At 44.7% G+C, this 16,026-nt stretch overlaps 1 protein-coding gene across 1 annotated transcript in view; it reads right to left on the bottom strand.

Annotated features, from left to right (window-relative positions):
• Positions 1–222: 222 nt before the first annotated feature.
• smarcc1 (SWI/SNF related, matrix associated, actin dependent regulator of chromatin, subfamily c, member 1) overlaps positions 223–16,026 on the bottom strand; it is a 30,572-nt gene continuing 14,768 nt past the window's right edge. The window contains 13 exon segments of the mRNA XM_002942718.5: positions 223–1,445; positions 1,448–1,556; positions 1,559–1,575; positions 4,646–4,816; positions 5,961–6,231; positions 8,512–8,646; positions 8,804–8,943; positions 10,014–10,125; positions 11,657–11,724; positions 13,106–13,276; positions 13,817–14,075; positions 15,641–15,700; positions 15,911–16,024. Of these exon segments, the coding sequence (XP_002942764.3) occupies positions 1,291–1,445; positions 1,448–1,556; positions 1,559–1,575; positions 4,646–4,816; positions 5,961–6,231; positions 8,512–8,646; positions 8,804–8,943; positions 10,014–10,125; positions 11,657–11,724; positions 13,106–13,276; positions 13,817–14,075; positions 15,641–15,700; positions 15,911–16,024 (1,782 nt within the window). The 3' untranslated portion in view covers positions 223–1,290.

The following is a 16,026-nucleotide window of genomic DNA, read 5'->3' on the forward strand; positions in this document are numbered from 1 at the left end:
CTGTGACTTTAAGAGGAAAGGCCGTTGGTTCTGCAGCCCGGTTAATGGAGTCCAGTATTGGCAGTGCCATTACACCCGTTCCCATCGGTAACCCATTCACTCCCAGGCTGCATTCCCTATGCAACGGGCACGAGAGGTTGAGCTTTTCTAGAAATAGATTAACCCTTTATAAATGGACTCCAAGGGGTTAAACAATGAATAAATAATGAGAGAGGCGTGAAGTTCTTTCTACAAAAGAAACCACATTTTATTTGACAAATCGGGGCGGCTGAGAACCAAGAGTTCATGTACAATTCATGTGGAGCTGAGAGACACCGTGTAACAGGTAACATATTAACAAAACTGGGCAGGATTTGGTTAATCAGCAGAACCCCAAGATAAAAAGGCAACACATTTATGAAACAGTAGGGGGGGCACCGGTACCAGAATGCTTTGAGTGCAAGGAGCCAATCAGTACAGTAACTGCCCAACTAGAGAATAAAAAGCAAAAGGGACAGGGGTAAGGGGGCTTGGGGGGGCCCTCCCCACAGTACAAGGGTCCCTATGGGAGAACATAAAGACTGATATGTACCCATTGCTAACAACCAATTTCATTTTTAAAGGCCAACTCTGCCTACAGTGTAAGAATGCTAAAAACCCCCCCAAAAACCGCAGATTCCGCTTATCTGCAAATTCTCTATTCTTAAAAAAAAAAAAAAAAAAAAACACAAAAAAAACAAATCACCCCCTGAAAGCCACAGAGAAAGGTTCAAGCTTCCACAGCCAATGGAGAGGTAGATTTCAGACTAACAGACATTTCCCATAATGCACTGCCCGACAGTACGGACAGCGAGCGTCTCTAAACCAAATGGCACGAGTAGTCGTACAAATAGAACCTAGAACTGAACCCCCCCCCCCCACTGTCTAGGGCAGGTTGGCCTATACGATAGCATCCCAAGCGTTAGTGTTGAAGGATGCTGGGAGTTGTAGTACAGGACAGCTTAAGTACCATAGAGGACAGAGCAGAGGGCTAAGTAAAGGGAAAACCCGGCCAACCAGGTCGCTTATAGCAGAGTGAGCTCCGCCCCACTTTGTGTCACAAAAATCAGAAGACAGAAAACTAACGCGGAACATACAGAAACCATTAGGGACATGGAATGTTCACACGCGGTTATAAAAACAACCCAAGAAAGGGTTAATGGCTCATTAAATCATAAAAGGGGCAACTCAAAGAAGGAAGGGAGGATCCCAATCAAGAAAGAAACCGTCTAGACCCCCAGAAATAAGAAGAGACGCGGGCTCTGTCCTCCCCTATAAATACCAGAGAGGAATAAAAAGGAAATATGTGAGTGGCTGAAGAACTGGCCATTTAATTGGGCAAATAATGAGATTAAACAGAGGGAGGCTGTATAAAAACACATCACTCAGATACAAAAAGTCAGTCGGGGTCAGTCTCCTCGTAGGGTTAAAAGTACTTCGCTGAGTGGTTTATCTACGGTGCAGTCGTGGCCGGAGGTGCCATGGGAGGGGGTGTCGGGCCGTCCGTAGGGGGAGGAGCCGGCTGCGCCTGCGGCTGGGGTGGTGGGGGGCCGGGATCTGAAAGATAATGAGCAAAAGCTGCTTAACATTCAGCAAATAAAACCATTAGAATCATCAGGGTTCCGGGGGGACGGGTTCCGTCACTCAACCCGTTAGTAACAATAGGCAGCGGTGCCAGCTCTGCATATAGGGCAGCCCACCCAATGCACTGGCACAATGAGAAGGTAAGCTCCTCTGCCTAACTGCAAGTGCTGGGCAGGTTCTGCCATATGGGCATCACAGCCAGGCGACCGCTGGGAATAAGCAAATACTCTCATTGCCAACGATACGGATCATACAGTGGCTTGCAAAAGTATTCAGCCCCCTTGAACTTTTCCACATTTTGTCACATTACAGCCACAAACATGAATCAGTTTTATTGGAATTCCACGTGACCAATACAAAGTGGGGTACACGTGAGAAGTGGAAGGAAAATCATACATGATTCCAAACATTTTTTACAAATAAATAAGTGCAAAGTGGGGTGTGCGTAATTATTCAGCCCCCTGAGTCAATACTTTGTAGAACCCCCTTTTGCTGCAATTCCAGCTGCCAGGCTTTAGGGTTTGTCTCTACCAGCTTTGCCCATCTACAGACTGAAATCCTTGCCCATTCTTCTTTGCAAAACAGCTCCAGCTCAGTCAGATTAGATGGACAGCCTTTGGGAACAGCAGTTTCAGATTTTGCCACAAATTCTCCATTGGATTTAGATCTGGGCTGTGACTGGGCCATTCTAACACATGGATATGTTTGGGTTTAACCCATTGTTGCCCTGGCTTTATGTTTAGGGTCGTTGTCCTGCTGGAAGGGAACCTCCGCCCCAGTCTCAAGTCTTTTGCAGACTCCAAGAGGTTTTCTTCCAAGATTGCCCTGTATTTGGCTCCATCCATCTTCCCATCAACTCTGAGCAGCTCCCCTGTCCCTGCTGAAGAGAAGCCCCCCCAGAGCATGATGCTGCCCCCCCAAATGTGACAGTGGGGATGGTGGGTTCAGAGTGATGTGCAGGGTTAGTTTTCCGCCACACATAGCGTTTTGCATTTTGGCCAAAAAGTTCCATTTTGGTCTCATCTGACCAGAGCCCCTTCTCCCACATGTTTGCTGCAAACGGGACTTCTTATGGTTTTCTGTTAACAATGGCTTTCTTCTTGCCACTCTTCCATAAAGGCCAACTTTGTGCAGTGCCCGACTAATAGTTGCCTATGGACAGATTTCTCTGAGGCCGTCACAGAGCAGCTGTATTTGTACTGACATTAGATTACACACAGGGGCACTCTATTTAGTCATTAGCACTCATCAGGCAATGTGTATGGGCAACTGACTGCACTCAGACCAAAGGGGGCTGAATAATTACACACACCCCACTTTGCACTTATTTATAAAAAATGTTTGGAATCATGTATGATTTTCGTTCCACTTCTCACGTGTACCCCACGTGGCTGTAATGTGACAAAATGTGGAAAAGTTCAAGGGGGCCCAATACTTTTGCAAGCCACTGTAGTGCCGGCTCATTCGCCGAGTCTTGAAACAATGTACCGGAAACCCAGCTTTTCCCTTCCCACAATCCTACACACACTTAAGGTCCCCATACACGTTAAGTGAGCGAATTTTCACCCGAAATCCCCACCTACGGGTGGGGGATATCGGGGAGCATGTAGGCTAATTCGTTCATTTGGTCCTGGGGCCAAACTATCTAATTATATTGGCGGCAGTGGGGCAGTCTGTTTGGGGACCGCATCAACGAGCCGATGCAGTCCCCGATCCGACTGAATTTTCTAACCTGCCCGATCGATATCTGCCCAATTTCAGGCCCCTCGTTCCTGCCCCTACACGGGCCGATAAGCTGCCGAGTCGGTCCAAGGGACCCATATCTGCAGCTACAATCGGCCCGTGTATGGGGGCCTTTATTCTCAGGTCCCATCATAATACTTTCAAAATAACCTTAAAACCAGTGAAAATGAGGAATGAAGGTTTCCTGTAAAAAGAAAATACAGAGAATCCAGGATCCAGTTCAGGATTTGGCCGTGTTAGTGTCTCTGGTGGAACTGAATCCGAATCCAAATCATGTGACTGTCACCGAAACAAGGAAGATATACATTTCTCACCCTCCTTGTCCCGATTTACATTAGGGATGCACCAAATCTACTTGTTTCGAATTCGGCTGAACCCGGAATCCTTTGTAAATGATTCGGCCGAACACTGAACTGAATCCCAATTAGGCTACGGACAGGGTAACCGTTTCAGCTTGTGTGTGTACAGGACAGAAAATCACATGGTTTTTATCATTCAGTTCAGCCAGGAGCGTGGATTTGGGGGCGAATCCAAATCCTACCGAAAAAGGCCGAATCATGGATATAATTTACATATGCAGATTGAGATTCGGTTCAGTATTCGCCCAAAACTTAGTGGATGTGGTGCATCCCTATTGCCTGTAATTACATTTTCACCGATTAGGCAAGATTGTTTTTGGGTTTCTAACCCCTGTAACAGAAATGTGTAATGGGTGGAGCTCAGGGTCGGACGGGGGGGGGGGGGGGGGGGGGTGAAGGGCCCACCGGGGCTCCTGTCCCAGGGGCCCTGCAGGTGCCCCCACCTCAGCTCATCCCCTGACCCCCCCCCCTCCCCCACAGGGGCCCCCCACCCAACTTCCTCCCCCTAATGCGTAAATTTGACGCGTCAGGGGAGAAGCGGTCGGGAGGGAGAGCGCCGGCAAGGGTCGGGTCTGTGCCGCCGGGGCCCAATGGGATTTTTCCCGGTGTCCCGGCGGTCCAGTCTGACCCTGGTGGAGCTTCTTGGCACCACCCCTTATTTTAAAGGTTATTTGCCCACAATCCGTTGCAGACAGGTCGGCTCACCATGTAACCAATGACGTCTCTTCACACAGACAGAGGAACGCTGCTAGTGGTTTGTAGCGGAGATGGTTGCTGTAATGATGGATTTACGCTACACACTAGACAATGAATGATATTTAGGAGGTTACGAAGGGTTAATAATAATGGAAGCCGTTGAGGTGAGTGCAAGCGGTGAGGAAGCACAAGCAAGCGGCGGGGATGTTACACTGCCAGAGAGTTAGAGAAATCAGTAAGCTTACACATGCCATTAGGTGCCATGGGTGGGCGGGATGCCATCATACTGCCGGGGGGCAGAGCAGCCATACCAGAAGGGGGCGGCGGGTGAGGCCCACTAGGTGGAAGAATATTAGGCATCATGCGGCCTGGCATGGGAGGTCCAGTCATCATGGAACTTGGCCCCGGCATCTGACCTGTAAGAGAGCTGCAGTTATACTTCATGCTTGGGGAGTCGTAACCCACAGTGCAGAGCCACAGGCAAAGCAGAGCGCCCGGCCCGACAGAAACACGTAAATACGTGAAAAGAGTGAGGCACAAGTTAATAGGTTACAGGCAGTTCAGGCTGGAACCCACCGGATACAGAATCTGATCTGTTACTGATCCGACAGCTGCCGGGCACATAAACCCAGCACCAGGTGACATGCCATTTATTTAAAGGGAAACTATACCCCATAAACCAGCTCATATGTAAACCCTGCTTCATCTAAATAAACCATTTTCATAAAAATATACTTTAGTAGTATGTGCCATTGGGTAATCCTAAATAGGAAACTGCCATTTTAGGTACTAAGGGCCGCCCCCTGGGATCATAGGAGTCACAGTGCACACAAACAAGCCAAGGCACACATACATGCTAGGCCCCATCAGCCAATGAATGGGCAGAGTTCTGCCTTTTGCTCCCACACTACTTCCTGTTACAGTTAGAGCTGCATCACTTCCTGTCAGCTGATCTCTGAGGGAGCACACAGCCCATCACTAAATGGCGGCTCAAGGGAAAGGATGTAAAAGGGCAATATTTACTGATATATATATTCCAGTTTGGGGAGATTCTTTAATAGATCACTTAAACTGTTGGTTACATATTCATTCTGGGGGTTAGTTTCCCTTTAAGGTTTCACACAGGGCAGCTTAGCCAGCGTGCATAATTTCCCATTTCCGCCCAGGAAGCAGCAGCACCGCAGTAAAAATGTCAAATACTCTGCTGCGAGAAATCAAGCGCCTGTCATGCCGAGTTCTCGTCAGCGAGAGGACGGGAGCGATGAAGCGTTACGGCAGCCGGCACGGAGGAGTGGGGTGAGCACCCAGCGCCTATGGGAAGCCGCCTTTAGCCACGGCCCAGTGCGCTCGTTAGCAGGAGAGGCAAAGCCAAAAGAATTATGATAACCCCATTTATCAGAAATTTCCCATATGCCTTGATAATTTGTGTTTATTATACTAAAGGGTAACTGAACCATTCATAACCCACTGAACGGATTAGGCCCAATATCAGAAACCTTAGTGTAATGTGCCCCAGTTACCTGCCCAAGTCAGCGCTACAGGAAAAGAAAATACCCTTGCCTGGCTGTGAGGTGTGAGGAGGAGGCATCTGATGGTGAACCCCGTATGGAGGAGGCTGCTGCGGTTGGTGGCCCATCATTCCGGGAAGGCTCGGTGCTCCTACATGAGCCATGTTGGGCCCTGCAGACCCGCCTTGGGCGTTCTGGTGTTGCTGCTGCTGTTGCTGTTGCTGCTGTTCCAGTTGCTGTCTGGCTCTCATCTCGGCATATTTCAGCTGCTCCATGTGGAAGTTCTGACGCTCGTTGAGGAGCTGCTGCCTCTGTTGTTCCAGCTGCAACAAAGAAAGCGATTGGTTAAGCAGAGTCATGGGTTGGGGGGGGTCCTGATTGTGTCCCCTAACAAGGACCAATCATTTGCGGAACTAAGCATGAACACGACATCACCCATACCTGTTCTAAATGTATTTAAAAATCTGAGCTGTCAATCATATATTGCTTGCCCCGCCTCTATGCTGGAGGCATAGAGGCAGGGCAGGCAATATATGATTGTAATTAAAAATCTGAGCTGCCAATCATATATAGGAAGTGCTTTTACTTTCCAATATGATCGACAGCTCATATTTTTAAATACATTTAGAACAGGAATGGGTGATAGGAAGTGCTTAATGGAAAGTAAAAGCACTTCCTATCAAAAAACACTTCCTATGCTGGAGGTATAGAGGCGGGGGCAGGCAATATATGATTGGCAGCTCAGATTTTTAAATACATTTTTAAAACAGGAATGGGTGATAGGAAGTGCATAATGGAAAGTAAAAGCACTTCCTATCAAAAAGCACCATCTAGGTGATATCTTGGAAGTGCTTAATGGAAAGTAAAAGTAATTAAAAATCTGAGCTGTCAATTACTTTTACTTTCCATTAAGCACTTCCTAGATATCACCTAGATGGCAAATGCCATTTTTTGGGGGGGGGGGGGGGATACAAAGCTTTGCCTTAATAACAGTGAATACAAAATGGCTGCTGGCTGTGACTGTAAATTCCAAGACTGAAGGGAACAATAATAATAATAATGTATACAGTGTAAGTAAAGATTATTATACTCAACTAACCTGAGAAAAGTATTTGGAATTATTTCTTAGGGTGACAGGTCCCTCAGTGTCGCTTTTACACAGGGATATGTGTTTGCGTAATGCCACATATGAAAGTAATGTGTGAAATGCCCGAGCGAGGGACCCCACTGGCCGTTTATCTCATGAGAAGCCATAAGCCGGGTTCCTAATGTCCCCTGAATACAAACAGCTGGGTACTGATCTAGCACCCTCCCCCTCCCCCCCAACCCACCGCCTTATTCAGTACAGACATTGTCTGAGCTTCTAAACCCAAACTCTGCCCGGAGGGAACAGCACAAAACGCGTAGGATGAAACTGGCATGGCAACTCGACTGCAGCCTGTCTAAAGCAATCAGTGGCGACAAACGTGGCACCGCGGTTCTGCACCCTATGGGCATTGCTAAAATTGGAGAGAGTCATAAGGGCATCGACAACAGCAGGAAACACATCACAACATGTTAATGGAATCTGACCAAAGCGCAGATATTCTCAGCTTACACAGAAGATATAAACTTGAGGGTCTTATTGTGTGAAAAACAATATTGTGCCAATGAATTGTACTCATCTAAATACAGAAGGAATGGGCTTTAAACGGTAGTTTGATTTGTTGAAAATTTCTCGAAAAACCCCACTAGCCCTGCCCACTTCCTGCTGCCTCCTTTCCCAGGCTGTGCAGGGGGGCTGGAGGCACTGTAGGATAGGAACCAATCAGCAGCTAGGCTGACCTGATAGGGAACTGAAGCCTGTTTGTGCTTGTGTGACTGCAGGGCTGTGATTGGCTCTCCCCCTCCTACTGTGCTTCTGGCAGGGACCGTTAGAACACGCCCACCCCTCATTTGAAACCCAGACAGGGACCTGAGAGGATCTATAGCAATGATCCCCAACCAGTGGCTCAGGGGTAACATGTTGCTCCCCAACCCCTTGGATGTTGCTCTCAGTGCCCCCAAACCAGGGAGTTATTTTTGAATTCCTGACTTGGGGGCAAGTTTTGGTTGAATATAAACAAGATTTCCTACCAAATAAAGCCCCTGTAAGCCGATAGGGCGCATAGGTGCCCCTAATAGCCAATCACAGCCCTTATTTGGCTCCTCCATGAACATATGGAGCTTGTGTTGCTCCCCAAGTCTTTTTACTTTTGACTGTGGCTCATGAGCAAGAAAGGTTGGGGACCCCTGATCTACAGGGAGCTCCAATAAAGGGGCCATTGTTACAGATAGGGTTAATGTTTAGCCCAAAGGGAAACCAGCACCGTATATTATTCATAATTGCCTACAGGGTTAGGGTTTTTTTTTTCCGTTTATCCTATACGTCACCTTCTCTGGGTGAGGACAACAATGCAAGTGAAGGTTTCTTATATAATTCAAGCAAAAACTAAAGAAAATAATGGTATTTGTTGCTCTTTAGCAGTTAGAATACAGCAAAACCCTGATTGGTTACTAGGGAAAGGGCCAAGCTTGCATTATGTAACAGTGTAAGCCCAATGGAATCCGCCACTAATACTCACTGCTTCCTTTTCTCTGTCCATGATGGTCTCAAGTTCTTCAAAATGCCTCAGCTTGATCTCCAGCTTCTTCATCTGAGTTTCTACTAACAAAGCCACCAGGGACTTGATCTTACGTTCCTCCACTGCTGCCAGATGCTGTGGGGAGGCCAAAAACAAGCGGCTGAAGTGATATCGCTAATAAGCCGGGCAATTATTAACCAAGACATATTGAGTATTTGATATTAAAGGGATACAGGTCTGCCAATGAAAAGCAGATCAGAGATTAGAATGGGGCTAAATATGAGGCACCGACCTTGGCCTTTGTGGCCGCAGAAGCCAAAGCAGCGGCCGCAGCCATTGCCACATTAGCCTCGGAGAGATCGTTCTCTGCTTTCTTCTTTGCAGGGTCGGCTTCCTTCGTGGATTCATTCTCTTTGTCTTCAGTGTCTTCCTCTGAGGGAAAGCAAATTAGAAACAGTTACTGGGCGCAATGAGCTACACATCTCCCAGGGCTCCGGAGAGCAGGCATATAAGTAAACCAGTGCTGAAGTGTAAAAATGATGATGAATATGTTAAGTCTATGTTTAAAGGGATACTGTCATGGGAAAACATATTTGTTACAAATAGTTAACAGAGCTTCTCCGGCAGAATCCTTCATTGTAATCTGTTTATCCCATGGGGTTAGCCATATTCTTCATTTCCCAGGGTGCCACAGCCATGTGACCTGTGCTCTGATAAACTTCACTCACACTTTTCTGCAGTGCTGCAAGTTGGAGTGATATCCCCCCTCCCCCCCCAGCAGCCAATCAGCAGAACAATGGGAAGGGAGCAAGATAGCAGCTCCCAGTAGGTATCAGAATAGCACTCAATAGTAAGAAATCCAAGTCCGGCTTGGGACTCCTCCAGTTACATGGGAGTAGGAGAAACAATAGGTTAGCTGAAAGCAGTTCTAATGTGTAGCGCTGGCTGAAAGCTCAGACTCAGGCACAAGGCACTGAGATGGCGCCTACACACCAATATTACAGCTACAAATACATTTGTTGGTACAAGAATAAAAGGTTAAATGGCAGAGGGAATTATTTGCTGTGTAACAGTGTCATTTAGAAATAAAAAGTGCCCCATAAATATCATGGCAGCATCTGTATATGATGTCGGACTTTGATATTCTGAGAATTTGCAATGGGTGTTTTAGTTATTTGCTTTTTGTTCAGCAGCTCTTCATTTGGTATTTTAGCAGCTATCTGGTTGCTAGTATCTTATTGACCCTAGCAATCAGGCAGTGGTTTAAAAAAAAAAAAAAAAAAAAAGATGGGAAAATGAATAGTTTGTAGGAATAGGATATTCTATAACATACTAAAAGTTAACAGAAAGTGATACTGACCCCAAAAAACTCTTTTTAAAAGGTAAACCACCCCTTTAACATAAATAGGCCCAAGCTTTCAATACAGATAATGTTTTATGTGGAAAGGGCAATGTTTATGCAGCTGAAACCCTAAAAGCTCTGTTTGCGAGTCTCTAATTACCCGCAGCTTTCTCTTTATCTGCAGGCTCAGCATCCTCTTCCGCCGGCTTCTTCTCCACTTCGGGTTTCTCGCTGCTCTCCGCATCACTTTCCTTTTCAATTTTAACCTCATTCTGTCAACACACAGGGAAAATCATATCTGTGTACAAGACCCTATCAGAGGCAGAAAGCTACACAGATTGAAGCAGATATGGGCTCTGACAAACACATCCTAGCCTAGTGCTGGTTTGGGATTGAAGGGTTTCACTTTTTTGTATCATAAGATTGTTCTTAACCCTATAATGGGCAGAAAGAAAAATTTAAATTTTACTGCATTTAAGGGAACATGGGTTACAACAAATCATCTAGTGCCGGGTTATTGGGTTTGGTTTTTATATTACAATCTGTAATGGCCAAACTGTAGCACCCTGCCTTGCTATCTCAGCTACTAAAAGCATGTCAACCCCCAAAATAAGTTTTTGCCTGATAAAAGAAAACATAATTCTAAAGAAACTTTCTAATATTAATTAATTTAAAATTTTCAGTGCTTTGAACGTTATATGTAAATGTAATTGCTATTGAAAGCAGCATTTGCTGAACTCCTGCTTGTTACTTTTTAAACAATATTGCAAAGGTCAGTCTCCTCCAGGTCTGTCAGGCTGCTGCCTTGTGTTACACTGTTTCAGGGGTCAGTCTCCCCCAGCGAGTCAGGTCTGTCAGGCTGCTGCCTTGTGTTACACTGTTTCAGGGGTCAGTCTCCCCCAGCGAGTCAGGTCTGTCAGGCTGCTGCCTTGTGTTACACTGTTTCAGGGGTCAGTCTCCCCCAGCGAGTCAGGTCTGTCAGGCTGCTGCCTTGTGTTACAGTGTTTCAGGGGTCAGTCTCCCCCAGCGAGTCAGGTCTGTCAGGCTGCTGCCTTGTGTTACAGTGTTTCAGGGGTCAGTCTCCCCCAGCGAGTCAGGTCTGTCAGGCTGCTGCCTTGTGTTACAGTGTTTCAGGGGTCAGTCTCCCCCAGCGAGTCAGGTCTGTCAGGCTGCTGCCTTGTGTTACAGTGTTTCAGGGGTCAGTCTCCCCCAGCGAGTCAGGTCTGTCAGGCTGCTGCCTTGTGTTACAGTGTTTCAGGGGTCAGTCTCCCCCAGCGAGTCAGGTCTGTCAGGCTGCTGCCTTGTGTTACAGTGTTTCAGGGGTCAGTCTCCCCCAGCGAGTCAGGTCTGTCAGGCTGCTGCCTTGTGTTACAGTGTTTCAGGGGTCAGTCTCCCCCAGCGAGTCAGGTCTGTCAGGCTGCTGCCTTGTGTTACACTGTTTCAGGCAGAGCCCCCAATACAGGGAATAGAAAGGGACAGGCAAACACTGCTTCTAATAGCAATTATATGTACAAATAAATAAAAATAATATTATAAACTTGTAATGATTGTATATTGCAAAGTTGCTTAGAATTGTGTTTTCTTTTATTAGGCAAAAAATAATTTTCTATTCTATTTTTTCAAGTACCATCCCGCTGTACACATTAAGAGAAGACTATGGGGAGAGAGCATAATGGCAATGACATTGTTTGGATGGTGCCCCTTATAGCAATAACAACTGTCACTGCCAACACAACTGGAAAGGGGGATGGAAAAAAACCCGCAAACTACCTTTTCCCAACGTGTAGTTCTCACATCACTTACAGTCACTTTCTCCTGCTGTGCAGGTTCAGCTGTTTCAGTCTCCATCTTTTCCTCTTCAGGGGCATCGGCTGCAGGGAACAAAGACATATTAGGCTTATTATTTGGTCCCAGTTCATGCCTAAACTCATAACTATATGGTGATGAGAGGAACCAATGCCCTGCTACTTTGCTTCCAGCATCTGAATTCTTCTACCACAAAATATGTTTTCTTAAATGTGTAAATTGGTACAACTAAGCCTTTAAAAAACAAACAAGAGCACTGGGACACAATATAAGAGCAAGCTTGGGTCTGTTATAATAAAAATGTGTAACAGAAAACTTTATCCCAAGTAAGATATAATTACCCCTTATTGGGGGCAGAACTGCCCTATTGGGTTTATTTAATGGTTAAATGATTCCCTTTTCTCTGTAATAATAAAACAGTACCTGTACTTGATCCCAACTAAGATATAATTACCCCTTATTGGGGGCAGAACAGCCCTATTGGGTTTATTTAATGGTTAAATGATTCCCTTTTCTCTGTAATAATAAAACAGTACCTGTACTTGATCCCAACTAAGATATAATTACCCCTTATTGGGGGCAGAACAGCCCTATTGGGTTTATTTCATGGTTAAATGATTCCCTTTTCTCTGTAATAATAAAACAGTACCTGTACTTGATCCCAACTAAGATATAATTACCCCTTATTGGGGGCAGAACAGCCCTATTGGGTTTATTTCATGGTTAAATGATTCCCTTTTCTCTGTAATAATAAAACAGTACCTGTACTTGATCCCAACTAAGATATAATTACCCCTTATTGGGGGCAGAACAGCCCTATTGGGTTTATTTCATGGTTAAATGATTCCCTTTTCTCTGTAATAATAAAACAGTACCTGTACTTGATCCCAACTAAGATATAATTACCCCTTATTGGGGGCAGAATACCCCTATTAGGTTTATTTCATGGTTAAATGAGCAGACTTAATGTATGGAGATCCAAATTACAGGAAGATCCCTTATCCAGAAAATCCCAGGTCCCAAGCAGTCTGGATAACAGGAACTGTATTATGAACTACTGCCCTGCACCATATACAAGAAACCAACATATGTGTAAATAAGTTGTTTACACAAACTCTCTGCACATCTCCAATGCCCCCAATGCCACTAAGCTTACATATGATGAAGGCACTATCTGGGCTATTCCCTGCCAAATGGCCATCAAAACCCACTATTTTGGGAAGGGTATATGGCTCAAGGCTGACCCCACTGGCCAGATGGTGTAACTGCGGGAATACATCCGTGTATACAAATATGTTTGTTTAACTAGAATTTCTCTGGATAATGGCTTCTTTATGAAGATCAGCTTACAGTAATTAATGCTGAGGTGTTAATTACTGCAATAGTACAGATCTAAAGTTACAGTTAGAGGTGGTTTCCTCATGAAAATCTTTGGCACCAACTCACAAGGCTTCTCTTGCTTCTCTGGCTCCTCCGGCCCAGTGCCCGCTATACAGCTACTTTCCAAGCCAAACGTTGGATCCACTTTCCCAAGAGCTTTGGCTGCTTCTTGCACTTTTTTGATGTGAGCCTCCACCAGCTCCAGCGGCACTTCCTCCCGCACCCGGGAAAACTCCTCTGTTGGTAGAAGTCATATCAGGGAATCAAGAGGAGAGACAGCAGATGGAAGAGAACAGCTTAAGACAAATTAAATGCTTTTGCCTGTAACTAAATAGTATTTCAGGTGTGTTTTCATGTTGTGTACCAAAAAAATCTCTCAAATGGCCAATGATCACAGAAATATATACACACACACCAGTACTAGGTGCTAAATTGACCTTTATGATTAGGAGACAGCAGTTGGCAGCAGAGCTGCTGCCCGCTAAAAGACTGAGGGGTATATTTATCATACTGTGTAAAAAATGGAGTAAAACATTACTGGTGTTGCTTATTGCAGCCAATCAGATGCTTTGTTTAGGTTTTCCAACTGTTGAAATCTAATTGCCCTGGGCAACATCACCGTTAATGCTTTACTCCACTTTATACACAGCGTGATAAGTTTACCCCTATGTATTGCATGATACAATGACTTCCCCTACTAACAATCAGAATCAGACTGACCTTGTTGCACAGTGATTAATCCTAGCACTCAGCAGCTACGCAATAAACATGATGTACCTAAAGCAGCTTTAGCAGCGGCCGCTGCCACTCTCGGATCCACCACGGAAGCAAGAAAGGCCACGGTACTCATAACAGGGTTGCCCGACTGGCTGAATGGAACAGGCTGGTAGGCCAGAGGTCCCAGAGAGGAGTCTGAATTCTCCAGGTAGGGATCTTCGATAGGAAGCCTGAGGAAGTGTAGGATGCATTCGTCCTGAGTGCGGCTTCCAACGTGCTCGGACACTTTGTTCCAGTCGTCTTTGTACATCTCCAGGGCCTGGAAACAAAGATAAACCATTAAAAAGGGGATAAATACATTTCAGTTTGGAATAAAGCTTAGCTGTATATACAGTGGTTATCCATACCCCACTAACTGTACCTGCTCTCTTTCAGCTTGCTGGGCCTCCCTTCCATATACTTTAGTGCAAGAAAATATAACAATGAAGGGTTAATGCTCCTTTGGGTTAACCCTTACTTTGGAAATCACTCCGTATTAATCCTGAGCCCACCAACATTACCCCATAATACCCATTATACCCATTGCACTGACTGTTTAGGGAATGCATAGAAGGCCCAATACATATACACTACTAACAATGGACCACTTTAGCCAGCTACAGTCAGTGGCACTGAGAAGGGCTATGTCAGAACATAAGAATAATAAATCCCATGCAGATATGAGAGTTCTTATAGGATTAATAGGTCAGGGCCTTTTAAAATCACAATTTAAAAAAAAAAAAAAAAAAATTTTATTGAGAGTTTTGTTTAACATAGAGAGAAAAAAGAAGGATTAAATCACTATTTATTTGCACTCTCTCCAACAAATCAGCAGCAAACTAACGGCTCAGTTATGCGTTTTTCCTTATTTTTTCCGACACCATCAGTTCATTGTCTTATGGATATATAATTGTCACTGTCACTAACTAATCACAGCTTACAAATATGCAAATCTCTGCTTTCATGGAGCCCAATGTAACCGTTTCTGTACATGACAAATGCATTTATTGACCTCAGTGACGGGGCCCATTAGCCGATAAAGCTTTTCAACCGCTGCACAAACGGAGTTACTATGCAGATTGCAGGCCTTTGGTCGACAGTTACATCTATTATAAACACAATAGCGGGGCAGGCGGACAGGAAGTAATGGCATTGTTGGAAGGTCTCCCAGACTTGTCATGGGCACCGTGTAATTATCATTGCCCTGACAGACTACAATGCGGGGGCACGGATTAAATGGAAATCTTCTGAGGAAAATTAAAAGGGGAACCAGGCACAATGCAGCCGCTCCCAGTTGGTCTGATAAAGGCCAACCCTGCTGTTCTAATAAATCAAATTCCTCTCCTGGGCTTTGTTAGCAGCAAACTGCCTGTCAGAAGGCAGACGGCAGTAAAAACATGTACCAGTATGTTATAGATTGGGTATTTCTTAGCAACTTTTCAATTGATCTTCAAGTTTCTGAAATATTTGCTTTTTTCTTTTAACTTTTTCCAGCTATCAAATGGGGTAAATCACCACAAAAGACAAAAAAAAACACTATTGTTGTGAGGCTACAGTTTTATTGCCATTGTTATATTTTATTACTTTTCTTTCTATTGAGGTTCTTTCCTATTCATATTACAATGTCTCACTCACACTGCTGATTAGTTGCTAGGGTAATTTGAACCCTAGCAAGCAGCTAGCTAGTGAAACAATTAAAAAAAAAAAAAAAACTAATAAAAAAATGAACACCAATTGCTAATTGTTTCAGAATATCACCCTCTGTCATAATAAAAAGTTAATGTAAAGGTGAACTACCCATTTAAGATTCTAATTTCTATTACAAAAGGCAATTATCAAACTCACCTCTAGGAGCAGCAGAGTCTCCTGTTCGGTCCATTCCCTTCCAGCACTGGCAGCTTTACTCTAAACGCAAAACAAAAATACATTCAGAAATTCAATCATTTATATTCTATAGGATCAAAACATTTGTACAAACACCAAGAGCTACAAAGCAATAAAAAAATCTGACAGGCTACTAATTTCACCCAGTTAAATTCTTGACCCATTTTTACACTAGCCAGTACTTCTTTATTAAAGTCTTAAAGTATGAAATAGGCCGATGATGCTTCCTACCTTTGCTAAAGTCTTCTTCGAATAGATATCTGTCCGTAAGCCAAAGTTTTGCAAGTCTGTTGGCTTCTCTTTCATTTTTTCTGGGAAATTCAGCATCTGCTGAGCAGGGGGTACCT

This window comes from Xenopus tropicalis, chromosome 6, assembly GCF_000004195.4.
Source record: "Xenopus tropicalis strain Nigerian chromosome 6, UCB_Xtro_10.0, whole genome shotgun sequence".
Classification (NCBI taxonomy): domain Eukaryota; kingdom Metazoa; phylum Chordata; class Amphibia; order Anura; family Pipidae; genus Xenopus; species Xenopus tropicalis.